The 24132-nt window shown below is 38.5% G+C and overlaps 1 protein-coding gene across 1 annotated transcript in view; it reads left to right on the top strand.

Moving 5' to 3' along the window:
- The first annotated feature begins 542 nt into the window (after window positions 1–542).
- The window catches only part of LOC140228669 (folliculin-interacting protein 2-like), a 46472-nt gene continuing 22882 nt past the window's right edge, over window positions 543–24132 (top strand). Inside the window, exons 1-2 of the mRNA XM_072308932.1 lie at window positions 543–864; window positions 3260–3289. Coding sequence (XP_072165033.1) covers window positions 776–864; window positions 3260–3289 — 119 coding nt within the window. The 5' untranslated portion in view covers window positions 543–775. The remainder of the gene's footprint in view (window positions 865–3259; window positions 3290–24132) is intronic.

Here is a 24132-nt window from a genome sequence, read left to right as displayed (position 1 = left end):
GGCAGTTGGAGATTCATTCTTGTATGTTTGAAACACGATAAGCCAAATTGGAGAATTTAGGATGCAAGTCATATATAGGCCCACTGTATTCTCTACGATTTATTTTCAAAACATGAAGTGTGTGAGCAACTCAACTTTCTAATCCCTGTTGCCAGAAAGAATTGGCTTAAAGTATTTTTTTTCCGAAGCTATAAGCAACATTACAAAAAGTTCAACAAATTACCGAATACGACAACGCGTTTCGATCATACCCACTGTGCACTATACCCAATGCTATTAGGCACGTGACTTCGGGATTTGATAACACACTATCACACTGTGTTTACTCATTTCACATGACTGGCCGCATTTTCGGGGCAGGTTCTTTCGCTCCTAAAGCGACGACATTCTTTGCAGTACGACCAATCATAGACTTTGATCTATACGGAATGCTGAGGGTATGTCCAATGATATCGAGCGTACTATTGGATTCACGTATCCAATCGCGGTCGCGGTCGACGTCCCGTCATGTGACAATCCAAAACAACGTCGTTTACACTCGCAGGCATGCCATGTACGCATACTGAAGGTGTACACGAATCGTCAATGGTGTACAGTAGTATATTGTTGTAGTATGCACGTTGGTACCGGAAACCGTGCCGCCTGTCTCTTGCTGTGCTGTGAGAGCAACTTGCAAGTTCAACGCTGGGTCTCCTAATAATACGTCAAGGAATACAGCATTTAAGTGAACACAGCTGTGGCATGATCCTTTCTTTTCTCCATCATGTTGTGAGAAATGGCGTTAACTCGACTTTTTCAACATTCCCGAGATAGGAGGCGCCCGACGTGGTGTAGCGGCAATGCAAAGAAGGATGAACACTTTGAGTAAGTTACGTAATTTGTCGGTAGATGTAACGTTTGATCTAACAGACCAACACTCTTGGCAAGAGTCAGCTAAATTCGATAGTGAGTGTATAAGATTTAAAGTTAGAACCAAGAAACGTACTAGACAACCCTACTCAGACATTTAAAATTTAATAGACATTTAGAATCATTGCAAGGACGTGTTTAAATAGTTACTATAACTAGACCTTGTCACCTATGGCTATTCAAATAGTTCATAATCCACCAAACACTCCAGACACCCTTCTAAGTTCTATTTCTATGCATTAATACAAAATTTGAATAAGTGAATATTGTGTTCACTAAGTCACCACTGACACCAGTTGTATCTAGCCTCCAGGTTTTGAAAAACTAATGTTCAAGTAAATATCAACATTGTCATTGTGTGTGTGCTGCCAGTGGCAATGGATATCTTGTGTTACACTGAATTCAAATAGCAAGACAGTCTATGTAATATTCTTTATTATTAATGTCAGTGTCATATCAATTTAGGCCCTATATAAAATTTTAACACCTGAAGAGATCCTTGTCATTTGATTGGTTGTTTGACATTGATTATTTGGCCCATTTCACTATGACGTCATCATCTGTGCAATTGTGGCTCCGTTTACCGTGCAATTTTCTATCCATACGATTTGCTCCATTGCACGCTTGCTGAGAGCCTGCCACACTACGTGTGTAAAACGCGTGTGCTGTGTGTGTATGCGACAGCGCGCTAGATTAATAAAACATCAAATGACAAGGATCAATTTTAAGCGTTATATAAAACAAATGTTTTTCATTCGTGCAATGGACAGAATATTTCATTCTGTGAAAGATGAAATGTTTGATCCATTCAACTTGGCTGCACCTGGTTGAATGGATCATTTCATCTTTCACCTCGTGAAATATTCTGTCCATTGCACTCATAAACATTCATTATTTGTATACTATTGCATTCCTCTTGAGTCTTGTTCCCCTCACCCGCAAGTTAGGAGTTACCCTGTTCCGAGCTGAGTAGTAATCAAACCTTGGTGCGGGTGCCAATACTCTTTTCTCTACCAAACACTTTGTGCCCCAAATGCACTCACTCCGTCCATGTTTCTGAAGCTGGAGGCAACACCCAAATGTATCAGACTTGAGAGTATTTTTATGATGATAATGTGTTAACATGTCTAACTCTAATACTCCATTCGCTTTGACAATACTGTAAAGCAAGCTGCCCATAATTCAACCATATTGTAAACACTGCCCAACATTCTACTAGCTGCTACTTGTTCAAACCTACAATGTATGCTTTTGCGCGCAGTCAAATTTTGGCATGGGAGGTCAAACCTTGGTGCAGCAAAGTGCAGGTTTTTTTTTGTCACAAGTTGATTCTCTTTTCCCAACTTGTCTGTGCTCTAGTCAGATGCCAAAATGGATTTTAGAAAATTTCATGGAGTTATGCAATCAGTTTATTACATAACACTTTAGTTTTTCATTTTTAATATTTTCATTCAGTTTTCATAAGTATTGTACGTATTTAATGAACACTGAACTAACATCGGTTCTCCCAACACTAAATTCTTTTGTACTGTACCTGTCTGTCCACCCACTGTGTTAAGGGATTTAAGCACTATACGAAAGAGTGAATAGAAGTCTTGACAGGATCACCTATTACTTCAGTACACTGATGATGATGATCGATGACCTGGAAAGATTGTGTTTGTACACAATATACATCACCTAACTAGTGTACATGTTGTATGGCTGCCAGGGCATTTTCAATTTCAGAATTTACAAGAGGATTGTACAATGTGTATTTCAGTGAAATGAGAAAGGATATCTGTTTACAATATAGGTATGTTGGGATTTCTGGAAACAGCTTTGTGATGGCAGATTAACAATACAAATAACACTGTATTAACACAATAATAATTAATATTAATACAATAAACGCTGTAATCCAATCCACTGATTACTTTTCTGTATGCTGCTTGACCATATGACAGTGAGTCTGAGAATTTGTGAAACATTTAGGAGCTTTGTTGGTATTCTTCCTAATGCTATGGTTAATATTAATCATGAGCAGTGCTCAGCTAATGTAGTATATCATGATCTAACCACAATATCATGTTTGAGCAAGCTTACTCTCTTTCTTCATTATACTGTACTCATTTTTTAATTTTGTTGAAATTTTCTGTGGAAGGAAAAAAAAATTGGAGTCTCACAGCATTGCTCGAATCCCTCTGTATGTTTGGCTTAATGTGCAATTTTCTGAACTTTGTTGAGTACAATAAACACTCTAACATATTAAATGAAATACATCACTGATATACAATATATTATATGTATTTCTGTGGATATCAAAGTTTTAATCAATTATTTGTATTTCTGTGAACTTTCCAACATCCAGGTCCCCAGAAGTGTTAACATCGCACAAATGGTAAGCTTCATACTGGCAATTAACATTTAGCTTCAATCCGTTTTTCCAAGTCTTCTCTTTTCTCTTTCTTTCTTTTTTTGTATGAAGATTGTTTGAGGGATAAGCAAAGTAGTAACAAAATCATAGTGAAGCTGGAAGCTTTTCGTCACTGAAGTAAGTATTCTGTGCTCTCAGATCATGATTACTTAATGATTTCATTAGATTTATGGCATACATTCTAGGTATAGTTCAAAATACTGGAATTGATATGTTTGTGTTGCCTTGCTGAGATAAGGAAACAGTTTACAGAGCAAGGTGACCTTGGTACCCAGTAACTCATGTGACTGCGTGCTATTGATAAGCTGTTGACTTAAACACTTATCAGTTATAGTCTGGAAATCCCTGTCTGAGCTATCTCTGTATAAAGTAGGAGATTAGGCGATACCCTTACACTGGGGTAGTTTGCCCTCTTGCATGCGGTTTATGTCATGTGAGCTTCTCTGGCTCTGGATTAACGTAATGTGACATAACAATGCCTTGTAGTCCAGGCACTGTAGGCCTACCATTTCAAATCCATGTTGCATCAACACTTTCAAATCAATAATGCATCACATGAATCATTTGTAAACAAGTGTAGAGTGAAAGTGTGAATACAATTGAGTAGCTGTTGACAATAATAGAACCAGTTTGATGTACAATTACAATTGTAGGCCTTCTATAAACTCCTTGTAAAGGTTATACATTTATGAAGGATTGGGAAAAAGTTGCAGGTTATATAGAGACTTTGATGTTGTTGCCAGCCAGAGGAATGGAAACATTAAAAAATCTAGAATATCAGCTTGGAATGATAATTGTAATGCAAGGAGCTTACGTACATTGCTACCCCAGGTTGCTTCATCAATGAAAGCAACCCCATACTACCCCTTCACTGTGTGTGTGCACTACATTGTAGACACATACACAGCTAGCATTTGACGGTATGATATTTCACACCAAGCTGGGGAAACTGAGCAAATCCAAACCACCTGTGCATGAATGGAATTGTTCCCATGATGCCATTTAGCAGATGTATGCATAACTTTCATGCACACTGTGAATCCTCTCAAAGCAATATGACTTTTGCTATTTCCCCACATAAATGTGGGCATTTACAAATCTACATAGTATGTTTATAGCTGAAAGAAGGGGATGCAATTTCAGTTTTGTTGTGCTCCTGCGCAGCAAAATCAAGAGCCGACTTTTTCTAGAAGCTACTAATTTCTCTTGTGTTCTCTATAGCTGCAGTCACACTGCAAAAGATCGCTAAGTTTAAGATCAGGATCTAAATAAGATCATGATCTTTAAGATCTTGGAAGTTTTGCCAGTGTGACTGCAAACTTGCTGCAAAACTTCTTGTGAAACTTCCCACTAACTGGTGATATTTCCCGGACCCCCCCCCCAATCTTCTTTACCTTTTGGCAGTGTGAACACTATGTTTTGTAGCAACTGAAACTTTGCGAAGTTTGTCACAAGACCTGTCCACCATCTGTTTGTGGGCAGTGCCTCCAAAGCGTGCAGCCATTGTGATGTAGAGGTGTTCATTGTTACGTCACAATCACTGGCCATCAGATGGCGTACTCTTTCTTCTTTTATGTGCACGCGCACCAGTGACCCAAACTTCGAGAAATTTACGATCTTAAACATTACAATTTTTTTTGCCAGTGTGACCGCGGCTATTGAGGTATTATTATCGCTGCATATTAAGGTGAAGCACATAATCATTCATCCAGCCAGCTCTTCCATCTTTGAAAGGAGTTGCTTATTGAAGTTATGACCAGTTTCTCTAATTGATTACATTTTATGGATTTTTTTTTTCTACAGCCTAGTAACTCACCTGCTCCCTTCCATTAGGCAGGAATTTGCCTAATTGTTTCTAGGTAGGGCAAGCCTCTTGCAAGCTTCATGGTTGTTGAATATGAGTACATTACAGAACTGGTCTATTGAAAACGGATTACACACAGCTTTGCACATTACCAATTTGCTATCAACTCTACAACTTTGTAAATCACAATATTCATATAATATTGAATGCTGCCATCCCAAGGAGGCTAATAAAAGCATTGATTAGACATTCAAATGAAATGAATTAATCATGGACAGAGCATAGTAGATGAAGAGTTTTGATAATTCCTAATTGAATATGTGTGCGCAAAGGCTTTTGAGAATGGGTGCCTTGAAGAAAAGCAGAAGAGTGGTATAAAAGGGCCGTGTGTCTCTATGTCAGATTGAACACGTATGTAGGCCTACATACCTACAATCTAGTGCTGGTTTAGCCTTGATAAAGGTGTTGTACACATTGTACATGTACTTGACTAGATGCAGTTGTAGTTTGTAAAGTTTGTTGTGAAATTGGATTTGGTTTGTTTGTGTCCTTCAGCTGTACAACAGAGTGTTGCAGATATTTGGCTAGCGTTCGAGGTTCGAGGATTGTTGTTGTGATGAGTCAGATGCACGTAGGGATGGTGGTTGCTTGTTACAAGGAAATTGTGTGAAGTTGTGCATTTTGCCAAAGAAATGTTAGAAAGGATTTTTTTTTTTTCAAAAAGCCAAAGCAACACAAAGGAAGATAACTAATGCAGCTGGATTACAGTGATTGGGGGGGGGGGGGGGGATCAGGGAAAGGATTTACCCTGTGATTATGACTCCTACAGTACGATTGTCCACAAGGCTGTATGTGATGGTTGGTTCCTTGTTTCCATGAACTGATCAAATCAAACATCGATTCGCATCGAAATTAACCTGGATACGGTATACCTGTGCATGGGTGAAAGTAACAATTTAGGAGTACAGCATGCCATGTATAAATGCCATCATGATAGTTTGGTCAAGGAGGTACCTTGGTACTAGGCGAGCTCGCCTAGTGCCTCCTTGGTTTGGTGGAGGTACATGTACAACACAGCATTTTGGGTTTAGCTAAATATTACAGCATAACGAAGACTTTGTTTCACTATGCAAGAACACCAAAAAGGGAAGGGGCAGAAATCACATTAGTTTTGAGTTTTCGAAGATTTGCAAGATCTTCTGGTGAAGTATTCTTCTGCTGCACTGTTCAGACTGCCTGCTACTGCATGTTGGTGATGCATAAGGGTATTCAATATGTGGAATGTGGCAATCGACTTTAACACACTTGTGCTGCTTGCTCAACTGTCTATAGATCTAGACATTGTGACAAAACCAGATATGGTATTATACAAAGTAGACATAATATGAGGAATGTGATATTCCAGTTTCTTGTTTTGTTTTGTCTTCTAGGCAGTCAAATGAGAAGTATAAAAGAGATTATCACAGTCATGTGATTGAGATAAATTTTGAGGGTTGCCAAGTGTAAATGTAATATTAGATGATGTCGTGCAAGTGGCTACTATATCTTTCTTCAAATTCTGTATCTGAGGAGGTGGGTTCCATTTCATAGCTTTTGCTTTCACACCTCACTCTCATTTGCCTGGAACCCCTCCCTTGGAAGAGGAGATGGCGTGGGGTTCCTGGGAGCTTGCCTTGAGCCAATGGGATTGCTAAGAATGCCAGGTATTCGTGTCATGGTATAGGAGCACCGTCAAGTTCACACAGCTGCGAGAGTTCAATATAAATGTAAGTTGGTTTGCAGCAGATGTCACACCTCGACTCAAAGTAAACACATTGAGCTGAAAGGATTGCTCCGTGTACACATGTACACTTCCTATTTTTCCGTCAATTTTCACTGGATCTTTTTGAACTGAAGGCACTAGTGCTCATTTACATGGGATTTGTGGAAAAAAAACAACAACACACACTTTATATGATTAGTAAGAATATCAGTTCATTTTATAGAGCATTGTAACATACTTGGTTGCCACAAACTCATCTCAAAAGTGTTGCTGAGGAAAAATCAGTGTGCCCTACCTGTATTCAAAATTTTACATGGCAAGATGACTTTGTGGTAGGGCTTTTTGCGAGTAGGGCAAAGGTTACTGTGATTAACACATAGCATTAAGTTGAGAAGTGTTCAATTACATATGATTGTAGTAATGGTTTTAAACGGTTTGAAAAATGCTCTGGCAGTTGGCTGTGATTGAGACACCACTATCATACTTGTGATGTGCTGAATGGACAATGCAAAGTGCCCCGAACCCTTTTGCCCCTTTATGCGTGGGATACTAAAACCAAAAACTCACTGCCTTCAAAAGGTATACTGATGTTGATTTTTTTTTTTCAGTGCCCTGCAAGGCCTAAATACAGAATCAGCCAGTCTATTTGGCTTCAAAACTGTCATGTGATGTGAGAACTAAAACAATAACACGCTTTACTATCCTGCATTGTAACATCAACAATAGTGTTTAAAATACACTTGGCATGGTGCCAGTGGAAAGCACAGGAGTCAGCATGTCAATGTAAAGCATAGGAGTCAATACATTGTTATCAAAAGATACAACTGTACATGTAGCTTTTGTTGTCTCTTTTTTTAATACTTTTACTGTGTTGTGATAAAGTAAGACTTGTCATACATACTGTAGACCTCTGTGCCACAAAAATCATGTGCCTGATATACATGTATCACTGAAAAGGACATTAGACCAGACTTTCTTCAACTACTGGTACATACATGTACATGTTCAGCATACATGTACACTGTTTGACTGTTTGATGGTTTGTCTCGATCATCCCTGGTGACTGTTGCAACATTGGTGTGTAGGTAAGACCAAGGAGGTATACCTCCTTGGTAAGACTGACCATACAAGGTGAAATCAAGGAGGTATGAGCATACCTCCTTGGTGAAATCACATACAAGAGGTTTTCTATGCAGGAAGTCCAAACTTGCCTTACTGTTCAATGTTCATTCAAGTTTATAACTATCCCCCCCCCCCCTTCCCATTTTGCAGCAGTACAAGCATGGACCTACGGTACAAGCCAGACAGTCAACGCCATTCAACTGTGATGGCTGACCATCTAGCAGAATGACCAATACTCAGTACTGTTTGAGGGCAATGCCTAAGCTGTATTCATGGACAGTTTGTAATTTTAGGACTTCTGTGCCATCAACAAACAAAGCACTCCAGTGGATAGATTATTGTGCGAGATGGTCAGCAGAGCACATCAAGGGATGCGTGCCAATTCCAAGAAAAATCAATATCGTGCCACTCTTGTTATAAAAGTTATCCCTGACTGTCTTGCTTTGGAATAGAACAAAGGATATTGAGGGGTCTGCCTGTAATTGCAGGACAGAAATGATAGATAAATTCCTCCACCCATGTCAGTATTACTATATTTTGAAGAATTAGGTGGATCACTTCAGTGTTCTTAGTCAGCATTAGTATTTTCAATAGAGATGTTGTAGTGTAGTTCTTGTAAAGGTACTAGCCCACATTTGCAAACCCACGAAAATCAAAACTGCATAAAACAGGTCCAATATGACTTCAAGTACAAGTTATAACAGTAACATACCTCACCTGTTGCTCTTTGTCTATACCATTCGATAAAAGAGAGAAAAATCATCGTTTTAAAATCAATTTTCAAACCGTGTCAACTCGACCCAAAATCGAATTACGAGCGTGGGCTATAGCTACGTACATTGTACATGTAACACGTACGTGGACCGGAGCTAGCGAGCGTTTACGCATGCATACGGATTACGGTGCATTTTCATTTATTTTTATGAAAGTAATGGACTAATTGGAACGAAATTTTGCACAGGTGTTACTGCAATCATACCCAAACTCCATGCTAACTATGAGACCAATTGCTGCAGGTTTACAAATGTGGGCTAATACCTTTAAGGAACACAAGCAGAATACAGAGATGGTCCTCCAAATATGCTTGAGTCTTTAATTAGCATCACTGTGCACCTTTTCTATTTGATTCAATAGGGTTATATATGCTGCTAAATCATCTTGTGATTGGAAAGGAAGCATCTCAGTAGTTGTTGAGTGGACTGAGATTAAAGTCCAAACAGAGAGGGAAATAAACTAGGTCAATTGTTCAAATCCATGCCATGTCATGTCATAATTACTATTGATCAAAGTCTTTGTGAAGTTTTCATTCATCATATGGGCACACTTTCTTGGACAGTTTTATCACAAGTTGCATCGATATTGGTCCAATCAAAAGAGTATTCAAATGTGGTAATACTAATAGTGAAGAAGATGTTAATGGCACCTACTAGGAGAGTACAAAGTTGGTAGGTTTGTCAAATAATGTCTAGGTAAAGCCATTGTCTATAGGACTTTGGTTTTTCCTGTGTAATAATATGTACCCAGTGGATATTTCAGAATCTGTTCGGAGGGAAATGGATAAGGAATACAATTGGGAGTAATCTCATCTACTTCTGCGTGATTTGATTTTATAAATGAAAGGGTATTAAACAACAACAACAACAACAACAACAACAAAAAAGCCAGATTCTAAACATCAGCAGTTTCATTTCCAGCCTACTGATTTGACAGAAGCCTTTTTGTTATATCAAGTGTACCTTTCACCGAGTACAGTGTATGATGGCACTTGTTGGAAGCCGACGAAAGGCACGCTTTGACAAGAGATCAACCTCCCGTCACGCCCTCGTGGTTGACTCACGGGTGCAGGATGCGTTAGCGTTAGTGAATGGCTTCCTGTAGTGTCCACTATTGCAAGACCCGTTGCCATGGCATCAAGATGGATGAGCCACACAGAAGATGGGTCACCTCACCCAATATGGAATGAGGACACCAGGACTAGCGCCATTTCCTTTCTTCGAGAGCTGTGCCTGTACATATTCATATGGCAAAAATTGATTGAGGAAGATGAAGTCTTGTTCTGCTGTCAATCATGTTTTATAGAGCAGCTCATTTGGTAAATACACACACTCATTGTGATTTCCTTCCTGTCATGGATACGGTGCAACCATTAAAGGGCTGGTATAGTTTTTGTTGAGATGGGGATTCAGATTTAACTTTTTGTGAGATAATGAGAAACCACTTACATGAACTATCAAAGAGCACACAATTCTAAGAGGAATCAAAAGTTTATTTGATGAAAATCGGCTTTGAAGTGGCCGAGATATCCAAAAACAAAGCAAAACAAAGTGGTCCTGATTAAAGATGGTTCCAACCTTTTATTGGGATCTCTTTTTTTCTTGATATCTTAGCCTTTTCATGTATGTGAATGGTTTCTAATCATTTTACAAAGAGTTAGAATCTGAATCCACATCTCAGCCAAAAGTATACTATCCCTTTAAACTAGTGAATGGATATGACTCGACTGATATCGGGGGGGGGGGGGGGGGGGTTTACAACCAGACTTGGAATAGTACTGCTCAAACCTGTGATTTTAGTTATGATTTCATGCATGCCATTTCCATTTATCATATAGGCCTACTAGCTGCTGCTTTATCAAACTTTTGAGAGAGCTATTTGAGATCAAATGATATCTTCTATCCTAACCTTGCCCTCATGAATTTTCATGTACTTCATGTATCCTACATTTGTTAAGTAAAACCCAGATAAAATAAAAGGTACTAGCCCACATTTGCAAACCCACGAAAATCAAAACTGCATAAAACAGGTCCAATATGACTTCAAGTACAAGTTATAACAGTAACATACCTCACCTGTCGCTCTTTGTCTATACCATTCGATAAAAGAGAGAAAATCATCGTTTTAAAATCAATTTTCAAACCGGGTCAACCCGACCCAAAATCGAATTAGGAGCGCGGGCTATAGCTACGTACATTGTACATGTAACACGTATGCGGACCGGAGCTAGCGAGCGTTATACGCATGCATACGGATTACGGTGCATTTTCATTTATTTTTATGAAAGTAATGGACTAATTGGAACGAAATTTTGCACAGGGTGTTACTGCAATCATACCCAAACTCCATGCTAACTATGAGACCAATTGCTGCAGGTTTACAAATGTGGGCTAATACCTTTAAGAAAAGCAACGAAATTACAGCAAAACCCACCCCATGGCATCTAGACTTCTGGTGGAAAGCAAAATAAAAGATATTGAGTTCGGTATTGCCAAAGATGGATTTCGTGCATGTGAAAGTATTTGTCACTGCTGAAGTGACAGCTTGTGTGGATTAGGACCTGTCAAGGGAAATGTAAACCATTCTGTTAGAATTGATTTGTCACATGGTGTGTGATTCAATATGAAACTGTAATATCTCTCACGTCATATGGCTGAAGAGCTGGAGGGAACAGGATTTGTCATGCTAATGATGATGTGTCCAGGTTTTTGATATTTTGTCTGATTTTTTTTTTCCATTGAAAAAAACAAACAAACCCAGAAGCCCTAGGTACAACAGTTGTAAATGTAGAATACATGAAGAATACTGAAAATTCATTAAAAGAATTTACACACAACACCAACCAGATTACTATACATAGAGTTTGTATCTCTGTTGCAGCAAAAAAGAAAAAAAAAAGCTAACTTAAGGAGAAACCTGTGATCTATACGCGGAAGGGAACCAAATCCATCCTTGGGAAAGGAAAGGGAGTCTTTTGTTGTCATGGTTACAGAAAGATATACTGTAGCCATGCAGTCTTTCTATGCAGAGTTACCCTTCTGTATTGGGACTGTGATTATCAAAAGTTAGCAGGAAATCAAGAACTTGATTATCTGTGAGCTTAAACTTTCCATTTGTTGAAGTCAAGCATTAGTAACAATGTTAAACTGAAAAAAAAGTTTAAGGTCACAGGTTTGTCAAAGGGATATTACCTACTTAAAGGGTTATCTATTTTAAATAACTGTGTAGTATACTCCAGTTGCAAGCGAAGAAAAAATTGAATCAATGCTGTAATACTTCAAAGCTAGTGTGTTATAAATCCCAATTGTAGCAAAATGTTCATTTCCATATTTTTTTTTTCAGTTTGAAAGCCTAATCTTCAGTACAGTGTATGTGAAATTTTGCTGAAAGTGTTACAGTTGTATGTGCCTTTGATGGATTAATATCAAAAGAGAATGTTCATGATGACATCAGTGGAATATAAGACAATATAGTGAAACCTGTGCCATAGATCAAATAGCATGACTAAATCGTGTAATAGAAGCATGCTACTACTGACAGCTTAGTCATGTGATTAGTGGGCGTTAGCTAATACTGGATACCAACATTCAGTTGGACCCAACCGACGGGTCATGTGCCCAATTTGCAATGCCCTGTCGTGTATTACTAGTAGAATTCTTCCAGGAATTTTGTTGTAGACAAGAAACACTCTCAAATCCTCCCCCAGACACATGAAAGAATGAACAAACAAACAAACAAACAAACAAACAAACCAACCCCAAACAAAACAGCTCTTCTTACACATGAGAGAGAGAGAAAAAAAAAAAAGAAAGAAGCAAAAGCCCTGTGTGACTTGAACTTTGCTAAGGGTTGCATTTCATTTCATTTTGCACCCTCTTTATATACACACTTGTATGAATCTTTTTTTTCTTTTTCACTAGGTATTTAAAGTGTAGATAGCGTGGTGACATGACAGAAAAGATCTTGAACAGAGTCAATATTTCCGTGTGAACAAATCTTTGGACAGCATTTTCGTTTTCTGTCATATTATTCTGAGTCACGCTGCCTGTCGGACTGAACATCAACGCACTGCACTTGTGGCCTTTTGGCTGGCAGCCAAGCCTGGCTGCATCTTAATCACAGTCACATGCTCCATGTCAGCGCCATTTAAAGGCAGAATCAAAGTCGTGTGTGCCAGTATTTATTGTCACCAGGTGGAGAAACATGAGTAAGACTTGATTCCTCTAGTAGTCAGTGCCTCTTGTGTACCAGGAACTGACCTTATAGAATTAGACATCATTTCCACAGTATACCCGTATGCTGGTTACCACATACTCCCATATCTACCACACTCCTATGTGGTCATTTGCAACCCTTTTTTCTAAGCCAGACAAAATTGCACACATTGTGCATTTGTGATACAATATTATACTGTGATTACTTTGTGTCAGTGGTCATACAGTGTTTGAACTTTTCAAATACTGCATCTATGTCAACACAGATTTAATCGATCCTTTTTGACAGCTGTCGACAGAAATTGGGTGTCAAACAGAAAGGCGGAAAGCTGTAGCAATACAAGAATAAAAGTCCTATGAAGATTAAAGAGATTATATAGTTTTGGTTGAGATGGGGCTTCAGGTTTCCAACTTTGTTGTGAGATAATGAGAAATCTTATGAAATATTAAAGAACATACAATTTTAAAGGACAAGTTCACCTTCATTAACATAAGGATTGAGAGAATGTAGCAATATTAGTAGAACACATCATTGAAAGTTTGAGGAAAATCGGACAATCCGTTCAAAAGTTATGAATTTTTGAAGTTTTTGTGCAGTCACCGCTGGATGAGAAGACTACTGCAGTGTATGATGTCACATGCGTACAACAATATAAGGAAAATATTAAAAGAATTTCACGAAATTTCATCTTTTGAAAAAAGTACACATTTTCTTGACTCGTTACTGTCATATGTTATGGGTAATATTATTCCCATTGCCTTTAGAAAGAGGCAAGTCAAGTGCTCTTTTATTATGCGAAAAAAGTGAAAATATGTTGAATTTTCTTTACATTTTCTTTATACTGTTGTACTCATATGACATCACGAGCCTTACTAGTCTCCTCATCCAGCGGTTCCAACACAAAAATTTTAAAAATTTGTAACTTTTGCATCGATTGTCCAATTTTCCTCAAATTTTCACTGATGTGTTCTACTAATATTGCTGCATTCTCTCAATCCTTATGTTTATGAAGGTGAACTTGTCCTTAAAGAGGAATTCAAAGTTGATTTGATGAAAATTGGTTTTGAAATGTCTGAGATGTATCCAAAAACAAAAGAGGTCCTAGTAAAAAGTGGGACCCACCTTTTGATAGGACCACATTGTTTTACTTTGGTTTTGGATATCGGCCATTTCAAAACTTATTTTCATCAAACAAACTTTGAATTCCTCATGGAATTGTATGCTCTGTAAGATTTTTTTTTTTTCAAATTACCTCGCAAAAAGTTAAGTCTGAATCTCCCATCTCAACCAAAACTTGACCACTCCTTTAAACATGAATTTTACATTGTACATATTAAAATATAACAGTCTAATAGATTGTGAATGCCCTTCATGGCTTAAATTGGAGATGATATTAGTGATGATATCTCTATTCACCCACTTTGAATTGCTAAGGAGTATACACTGATTCTGATAACCTCCATCAAGGATGTTATGGTTTTGCGGGCATGGGTTTGTTTGTATATGTTCGCAAAATAACAGAAAAATTTCAAAATGGATCTTGATTAATTTTTCAGGAAAAATTCATAATGACACAAGGAACAGATGATTACATTTTGGTAGTGATCCGGATCGACATCTTGGTCCAGGAATTTCTTTTTACATTTTTAAAGGCGCATAGTCCCGGTAGGGTGCTGTTGATGATACTGCTGATCACCGTTAGCATTGATACGAAGATTACCGAAGTTGAGCTGTCATCAAGAGTAAAGTGCGTAGGTGTTGCTTAGTAACGTTGCCTTAATTGTCTTCTCTGTGCATCGCGCAATCTGTAGTAAAGCCAAGGTGCGTGCATATGTGCTTCTTATTATGACATCGCAAAAGAAGTTTGCTAAAGCTGTCGTCCCCCTCAGCCGAATCATGAACCAAACTGATCGGACCACTGACTACAGTGGATCGGACTTCTTCGGACTTGGGGAAGTGGGTCACAGCGTTAACGCTAAAGAGGAGTCGATAGAGTAGGAAACTTGTGCCGTGTGCCCGCGTACGCATTCGACTAAACCACCGGGACCATGTGCCTTTAAAAGGATGCTTTGATATCATATTTGTAGGGTCCATCATGAATGCTAGATGGCATGCTTGCTTTCATGACCCTCAGAGCCAGTGCGCTGTTGACCAGAAAAGATTGATGGAAGAGGTAGCAATGACTGGTCAGCAGTGAGGGTAGATGTGTTTGGATGGTCAAGAAATCTAAATCGAATGTAGGACTATAATGTAGGATGAAAAATCACAATAATCAGCAGGTGGATGTGAGCTGCTTGGCAGAGGTCTGCAATCCGCGGGTGATTTTTTTAGTTCTAGAAATTAATATGTCAGCAGAATGGCTGGCACATTTTGAGGCTATTGCATTGTAGATCAGACAAAGAAATGATCTTTAGTGTGTGGTGTGGACGGCAGATTACCTAAAGATATCAATCCGATTTGTCTGTCTTGTTTTTCCAAGTAATGGGAAGGAAAAGATTTGCTTAATGAGAGGCTAAATAAACCAAAGAGAGAAGGTTTCCTTTATAAATGACAGCAGTTTATCCAGAGCAAATACTCTGTGAAATTCCAGGGAAACCAGACCCATATGATGAGAAAGAAAACACAAATGACCAGAAATTGACCTACGCATGTATGAGTCATCCAGTGGGCATGTTATGTAAACAAGGCTTTGTTAGTGGACATTACATGTACTCATAGGCCTACTGTTACACAATATGCACAGTGCTTCTGTTGTCACCTTGTGCTTTCTGAAAGATCTTTTCTTTGTGACTCTTATACCATTCTAAAGTGCAGTATGATTTGGCACATTTCAGAAACATACATGTAGGAAGCTGAATTGTGTAAAATGTGCCAGGAAAATATAATCTTTTTCATGAGACAGCAAATGAGGAGTTTTATACTATTGTATTGTATACTAAGCATCACAAACACTATACAGAGGTGTAAATAAAGGACAAGTTCACCTTCATAAACATAACGATTGAGAGAATGCAGCAATATTAGTAGAACACATCAGTGAAAGTTTGAGGAAAATTGGACAGTCGATGCAAAAGTTATGAATTTTCAAAATTTTTGTGTTGGAACCACTGGATGAGGAGACTACTAAGGCTCGTGATGTCATATGAGTACAAAACAGTATAAAGAAAAGTATTCAACAGATTTTCACTTTTTTCGCATAATAAAAGAGCACTTGACTTGCCTCTTTCTAAAGGCAATGGGAATAATATTACCCATAACATATGTCAGTAACGAGTCAAGGGAATGTGTACTTTTTTCAAAAGATGAAATTTTGTGAAATTCTCTTTATATTTTCCTTATATTATATTGTTGTGTACGCATGTGACATCATACACTGCAGTAGTCTTCTCATCCAGCGGTGACTGCACAAAAACTTCAAAAATTCATAACTTTGGAACGGATAGTCCGATTTTCCTCAAACTTTCAATGATGTGTTCCACTAATGTTGCTACATTCTCTCAATCCTTATGTCAATGAAGGTGAACTTGTCCTTTAAAAAGAGGCCCGAATCATGATGTGATGTGTACTGCAGATGTATGGCTATCATGCTGAGATTTACCGCACACACCAAAATTCAGCCTCTCTTGTTCGGTCACTTTTCCCATTCAGGTAGATATCGTTAATATGTTATAGATCTCATTCATTGACATGATTTTTTTTTTTTTTTAAAACTTAAAAGCTCTTTCACTTTGGAATGACTTCCAGTATGATAATCGTAGGTAACATTTGACATTTATAAACTGCATTGTTTCAAAGCTGTGTTTTCAAGTTTCTAGTACCTGCACTAATCACATGTGGTCATGCCATTAGAATTGTTTTACCTGCAGGGTGTACATGCAAATCATTTCCCTCTATGTTGGTTTAATGTCCATGTTGAAAGTGTTTTAAAACATCTTTCTGTCTTGTGTATTGTATCATCTTGTATGGGCTGATGGAAGTGATTCTTCGTCCCCCCCCCCCCCCCCTTCATGCTCGGCAGTTAATGAGAAGCACGTGGAGAGTTATCAGTTTCGGCTGACTATTCATTGCATTTCATATGTTGATTCTCCCTTTTGTGTCTAGTTGATTCTTTTGTCTATATTACTGTGTCAAATTCTAATTAAGGTTAAAGTATGGAAGTCCTTGTAGGTTGTAATTCTATACACAATGGGAAACTGGTAGTTGGGTACAGTGTACATATTGCAGTAACTAAAAAAGGTAAGCTCTGAGGCAATTAGGTACTTATTAGAAGCCTGCTTTGAGGGTATACTGTATGTTGAACAGCATGTACATTTATATCAGAAAAATTTATGTTTACTTGATATGACTATGCAAAATTATTGAAAAAACATTCACACTTGCAAGAACTTGTATGATTGCTCTGTTATAAAGCAAATTTTTACATAGTCACCTTCTTTTTTTTTCCTTTTTTTTTTTTTTTAATTGGGTTTTGGTACCCAATGCCAGTTGTGCAAATAGGTTATCATAATTGATTTCTTTAAAATATTTTATGGCTTAGCCCCGCAATGTCTAATGACGTACATGTATACCAAGGTCAGTGACTGCGTTAAAAACTGATGGACTATTGAAATTTCTTACATCGTCCCAAAACAAAACTTCTTTTATAAAGTTCAGAAATTGTCCAAAATTCTCACAGTGTGATTACAGGTGGAGGAATAATGGTGTGGATGATGGGCTTCTTTTTATTTTTATACTTCTCTGGCTTTTGTTCCATTTTCTTTTACTAACCCAAATTTTGTGAAAATACACTGTACAAGGTTGTGGGGTATAAAATGTACACATGTACGTGTATGAATCCTTGCCAGTAAAGCTCATTATCTCCTTGCCAGTTGATGTATCCATAAAACGTGCTAGAGGCTACGAGAGTTCTTGATTTTTTGAGAAAAATTGAAAATCATTACTCCTTGATAATCACTCAGCAGGTAATTTTGTGTGGTAAAATGGTGCTATATAGTCACCAAATGATGAATTAATCCTGCAAATAGGTTCATGAAAAGACACTTTATGTAAGTATGGATTTTCCTACAGTCTACTGCAAGAACTTGTGACTGATCCATCCAATCTCCATGGAAACCAAATGCTTCCTGACTGCTTGCCAAGATTTGTTTTTCTAATCTGAACATGCAGATAATTGTGTTTTCTATTCAAACAGGAGTTTGAGGTTACTTCCCATATAAGTGGTATTGTTTGCACTCTTGCAGTAGAAAATGTAAACATTTTATACATCCAAAGCTTTGTATCTTGCAGTGTGGGTACTTACAAAACATAACTTCTTCCCACCCCCACCCCCTACCACTTTACCCACAGAAGAGTTGCTTCATGGTCATTTATATTGCGACTATTTCCGAGTGATGGGATTCAGTCTTCCTTCTGCCAGGAAAATGATATAATTTCATCCTGTACACATGGTTACCCCCTTCCTGATGTCTGTCCTTATCACTTGTTTGTTTGCTTCCAGATTGCGTGATATACCCACAGAGGGTCCCCCCCCCCCCCCAACTCGGTGGGAGGCCGAATGATTCACCGAAAAACTTCCGAGTGTGGGCAATGCCACTGCTGATTTATTTTGACGATGTGAAAGGCGTCAGTCTGAACATTTCTTGGCACTGCCCTCTTGTCTATTGCACGTTTTCTAGGAAGTGATTTCATCGCTAGGGGCAGACGCGAATTCTGCGCGAGTCTGCTTAGCGTGACTTGCATGACGTCGTCAACAAGCATGGCGTGTGACAATGCGTCATTTCGTCTTGTCATCCAAATTTGCTTTTAAGGCAGTATATTCCAGAGCCAGAAACAGAGATTTTATAGTGTTCCATATTTCCATCCTTTTTTTTTTTACAAGAAAATGATTTGATTGTCTTTTTGTGTCATGACGTGTCTTCATTTCTGCAACAATTGGAGAGTGCAGTGATGCCCTGCGAGAGTTTGCCTATTTAAAATGAAAATGCACATAGTGAGTGATAATGCAATCAATATGGGATGTGATGGGCTCAACATGAGCTTACAAAGCAGTAAGTTTTTTTGTTGTTGTTTTTTTTTTAAAGACAATACATTAACAGCCTGTAATAGTGGGTGTTTGACACAACTTACATGTTTTCAATATACCTTAGGTATGTGCTCAAGTCAAAGGTATGCTTTCTGCTGGTACAATGAAGAGTACCCGTAATCTATTTAATGTATCACACATCTGTACCCAAAAAGATTTCTAGATTGTCAGATTTCCAGATTTTTGCATAGGAGCAACTTTGTTGTGAATTTCTCTGAAATATATTGACAGCTAATGTGAAATGCCATGAATATCATAATTTTTTTATTTTTAATATCTAGTGGAGTTCCCACATTTCTAGTGGTATAGTTCTCCATAGGTACACATGGTTGGTCTGAAAGCACTGAATTGAGAGTGCTATATATTCGAACTACATCTCACATCATTAACAGAACTGACATTATCATTCTTTCTTCTTCTTTTTTTTTTTGCCTTTTTGAAACTAAAATTTGTAAAATGTATCATCCTTGATTAAAAAAAAGTGCAATATCCATGATGAAGAAGAGGAAGGACAGTGAAATAGTCTTGCATGCAAACTACAGCTATTCACAAAGGTGGAGTGAACTCCATCTCAGCGCAAATTCACACGCCAACCCAGTAACCGTGAACTCTGCCTGCTGCCCCAGTTAGGACCTTGGGGTTTCTGTGGTAGTTGTCACCTTCTGGGCCTCCTGTAGGCAGTCATGTGACGCGGGCGTGGACGTGTGTGGACCGTGGGCGTGAAGGTCGATGAAAAAGAACCGTCAATCATCTCTGTTATGTCTGATACCAGTTGCTTCTTCAGATTTCGCAGTGACTACAATGGGTTTGTGTGTGTGTGTGTGTGTGTGTGTGTGTGTGTGTGTTATTCCGCTTGACTGCAGCAGACAAAACAGTACAAAGATATTATACATCAGGGTCAATACACCTGGCTGTACACAGCTTTGCAAGGGATGGGGTGGCCTTAAAATAGCTTAGTCCAAAGGCTTAGAGTTAGAACTGCCCCTTTCATTATTGAAGCCACTGTTTGAGGTTATCAAGGTTAAAGTCGTCGTAATCTTTTCCTGATTTGTCATGAGTGGCCCGACTGATCAGGAAAGAAAGGCATGGGTTTGGAGATTTCATAGAATGGTAATTAGCCATACCGTGACGTTCTTGAAGAAGTTAAGATGTACAGCTGTAGGGCCCCTATACATACAACAGTCAGAACTGATTTTGTGCAATGTGTTTTAAGTGCCGTGATTATGTATTTAATGAAGTTTGATGAAGTGATAAAAGGTGAAAAAACAAACAAACAAACAAACAAACCTCTCTCTTCATTTTCCTTTGACGCTGAAAAGGTGAGGATGGGGTAATACATGTACAGTACATTCAACAATCGAAAAGTATTACTGTATACGGCATATATTTCGCGAGTCTAAATTTTCGCGAATCGGGAATTCCTGACGATTTCGCGAGTGGTTAAATTCGCGATCGAGGAGTCCTGTACTGAATGGAGAGATTACGCGCGTACGGGATCAGAGTCAATATTTTCGTGTGTCTTTAATTTCGCGAATAGCACCTAATTCGCGAAATTCGCGAGAATAAAAGCCTCGCGAAATATTCGGCGTACACAGTACCTTTACTTCAAAAAGGCTGCTCATGATAGAACCAACAGCAGTTATTGTGGATGATATGATCCCAAAAGAAGTCAATGTAAAGATGTATATCTGCATTCTGCCTCACCCAAAGTAATTTTTTGTGTTGCAAAATGTTTTCGTGCCTTTGTATGGAATGAATTATAAAAAAAAACCAAATGTGTGGAACCCCCCTCAAAGAAAAAATAAAAATCCATATTCTGTACACAGAAAAAACACATTCAGAATGGAGGTATGTAAAAAACATTGGACAATAAATGAATTTAGTCTGAAAAATCTGCAGTAGGCCCTACAGATAGCTGTAGCTAGGTGCTACAATATGCCACTCTATAGGTTTAGATAGTTCCTTGTCTGTCTCTCTCTATACACACACACACACACACATTGCACACATACACTGACATATACATGTAGCTCTTTTGGTGTTAACTATGCAGCCCGCCTACATGACCTCATGCTAGCAGACAAGATAATATGTCACATGATCTGGTGCCCAAATAAATGGATTGGCACAGTGCTACTCATCACACTTCCTCCCTGGCAGTCTCTGCCTACACTTTACAGCCCAGCAGGTGATGGACTGTACAGTACTGGTTGAGGTGAGGATTCAGGTTTATAACTTTTTTTCTTTTTTTTTTGTGAGATAATGAGAAACCTCGTATGAAATATGAAAGAGCATGTAATTTCAAGATGGATGCAATGTTTAATTGATGAAAATTGGCCTTGAAGTAGCTGAAATATCCAAAAAAGCAATCCTAATAAAATTGACAGGCCACAATTTTTACTAGGATCTCTTTGTTTTACCTTTTAGATATCTCAGTCATTTCAAAACCGATTTTCATCAAATAAACTTGTGATTCCCCTTAGAATTGTATGCTCTTTATCATTTCATAGAGGGGTTTCTAAATATCTCACAAAACGTTACAAGCTGAATCCTCACCTCAACCAGAGCTGTACACTCCCTTTAAGGGGAAATACCATTCCCTATAAAGGTTGAGTGACATGGACCAAAGAGGGTGATCTGGAGGCTCATCAGAGTCTGATACACTTGAAGAAAGTCATAAAATGTTCAAGTTTCACTTATGATTTGTTCATAAGATAGTGATCGATACTTGGCTACAATCATGGGTGGATTCCGATATGTGGTACTTTTGATACACCAATTCCTTAATGTTAGTCTCCTTTACATTGTACATACAAATTTCAGATAGGTTTTTTTTTTCTTTCTTTTATGAAATATTGAAGGTAAAAATAAAATATCTTACTGGACTCAGTGTTTCCATTACGTTGTGGCTGTAATTGGGTAAATGGTTTCAGTAATGTGATTATGAAACCAGTAAATTAGTGAGTCTGAAATCCCTCTGTATCCCACTACATGTATATGCCTCATCAGGCACAACCCATTCACTGAACTGGCAAGGGATTATTCGTTGTAAATGTTGTTAAATTATAATTCGAATCAAATTAATGGTACCTTTACCCCCCCCCCCCCCCCCCCAATCGCTGTGTCGCCTACGTGTTCCTTCTTGGTACATCACAATGTCTTGGAGAGTTCTTGTAATAAGTGTTAAATGTGGAATTCTATCCTCATAAAGCAGTCTAGATATTCCCTTCATCTTTCCAAGGTGCCATACATATTGTAGGCCTGTATTAGATGAACTATGGAATATTGTGTTTCATTGCTAGTTCATAGATTTATCATACATTTTGACATAGTTATTTCTGTGTCAGCTAGGCTGGCATCATTGAAACAAAAAATTCATCATGAAAATAGAAGTAGAAATTTAGGCTTAAAGGGGCCATGCGTACTCTATTTAAAAGCACCAACAGCAGACGTTTGCATGCAAACATGGAGCTACAAGGTGTAGCTCCATGATGCAAATATGAGGGCATTATGTAACTGGCTGAAGGCAGCTTGGATGCTGCACATGCCTGGGCACATTACATGGATTGTTTACTCCATGCTCTCCCTCTCTATCCCTCTCTCTCCTTGGTCTCACTAGGCATGCCAAATGAGACCATGCCAAATGCCACGTGTCTGTTTGCCCGGAAAGGGTCAAGCGCAGTTCACACAGTTTAGTGCTGTGGGAGCCCAAACGAAAAAAGGCCAACATCAAACGGTAGAGGTGGGGTGGTGGTACTTGGGGGATGGGGGAGGGGTGTCACTGCTGCCTGCTGGAACATTATCCATCACAGTGTCAATAGAATGTCTATAGGCATGCTGTACAGTTGTAAGTCTTCAATCTCCTTGAAGAGGAGAAGGGAGGAGGAGTTGGAATAGTTGGATGCAAGCTCATCTCCTCCCAGTGTGATTCCCGGCCGTCCATTGTGTCTTCCAGATCTCCCCCCATTGGATAGCTCTCGGTAGCAGACTGGTTAATTACGATCATGATGCAACAAACTCACTTGCTTGCTTGCCCCATGCTAACCAAGGAGGCACTAGGCTAACCTAGTACCTCTGTGGGGCAACTAAAACTCACTGTCCAACCAGTGAAATGAATTGGTACTTCTTTCCACATGAAAATTTAGAAGCAATTGCTCGATTGTTTCAAGTTCAGGCCAAGGGGAATAATACAACGTTTCTGTTGTGTGTTTTTTTTTCCCTTCTGTGTGTGTGTGTGTGTGTGGGGGGGGGGGGGGGTCCATCCCAGACAGTGAAACCAAACCTCTTTTTTGGGATGAAGGAATGCAACTTATGCATGTCAAGCAGTTTGCCACTGATGTCATTGACATACTTTACTAGGATGTTATTCATGTACATGTCATTGAGCCTCTGTCTACATCTGTGCAGAGATATCGTTACAAAGTCTAGACATACCCTTTATCCTTTGTGGGCATATCCAAGTACAGACGTAATCTGAAGGAAAATAGTACGAAAATTATTATAGAATACAATGTACACTGTACATATTCAGATTTTTTCTTTTCTTTTTGGGCCACATACAGTGTATATGACTATCAGGGTGTTACGAAGTCAAAGTGTAGGCACCTATTTGCATTGCTTACTCTCTTTAACTGAATATCAACAACAACAAACAGGTGACATAAATAACTGTCACATACCATCAGTGTACATGTATCTTTCTTCTTGTCTTCAAGTGTATCTTTCGCACACCTGTGGACTTCACATGCCAAGTTGGCATGTTTCAAAAACCAATCTTGTCTGGTTTTGCTCTGTTTTGTTTGGGAATAAATACCTTCAGTGTCAGTATGTGTGCTTGTTTTACAAAAAACAAAACGAAACAATAAAATGCAATAAATTTGATGAATGTTAAAGTTGTATTGCTTGATACTACAAAGATTTTGTGTGCTATCTTCATTCTTATTGTAAAATCTTGCTGAAAGTATACCATCACTTTCATACCAAGCCAGTTTTCATCTTTTCTCCTTGTTTGTACAGTTATTTTTCCTTTTTGTCCATTTAAAATCTAT

This window comes from Diadema setosum, chromosome 5, assembly GCF_964275005.1.
Source record: "Diadema setosum chromosome 5, eeDiaSeto1, whole genome shotgun sequence".
In the NCBI taxonomy this organism is placed as follows: Eukaryota; Metazoa; Echinodermata; class Echinoidea; order Diadematoida; family Diadematidae; genus Diadema; species Diadema setosum.
Note: the sequence above shows the minus strand (reverse complement) of the source record. Positions and strands in the feature narration are given on the sequence as shown.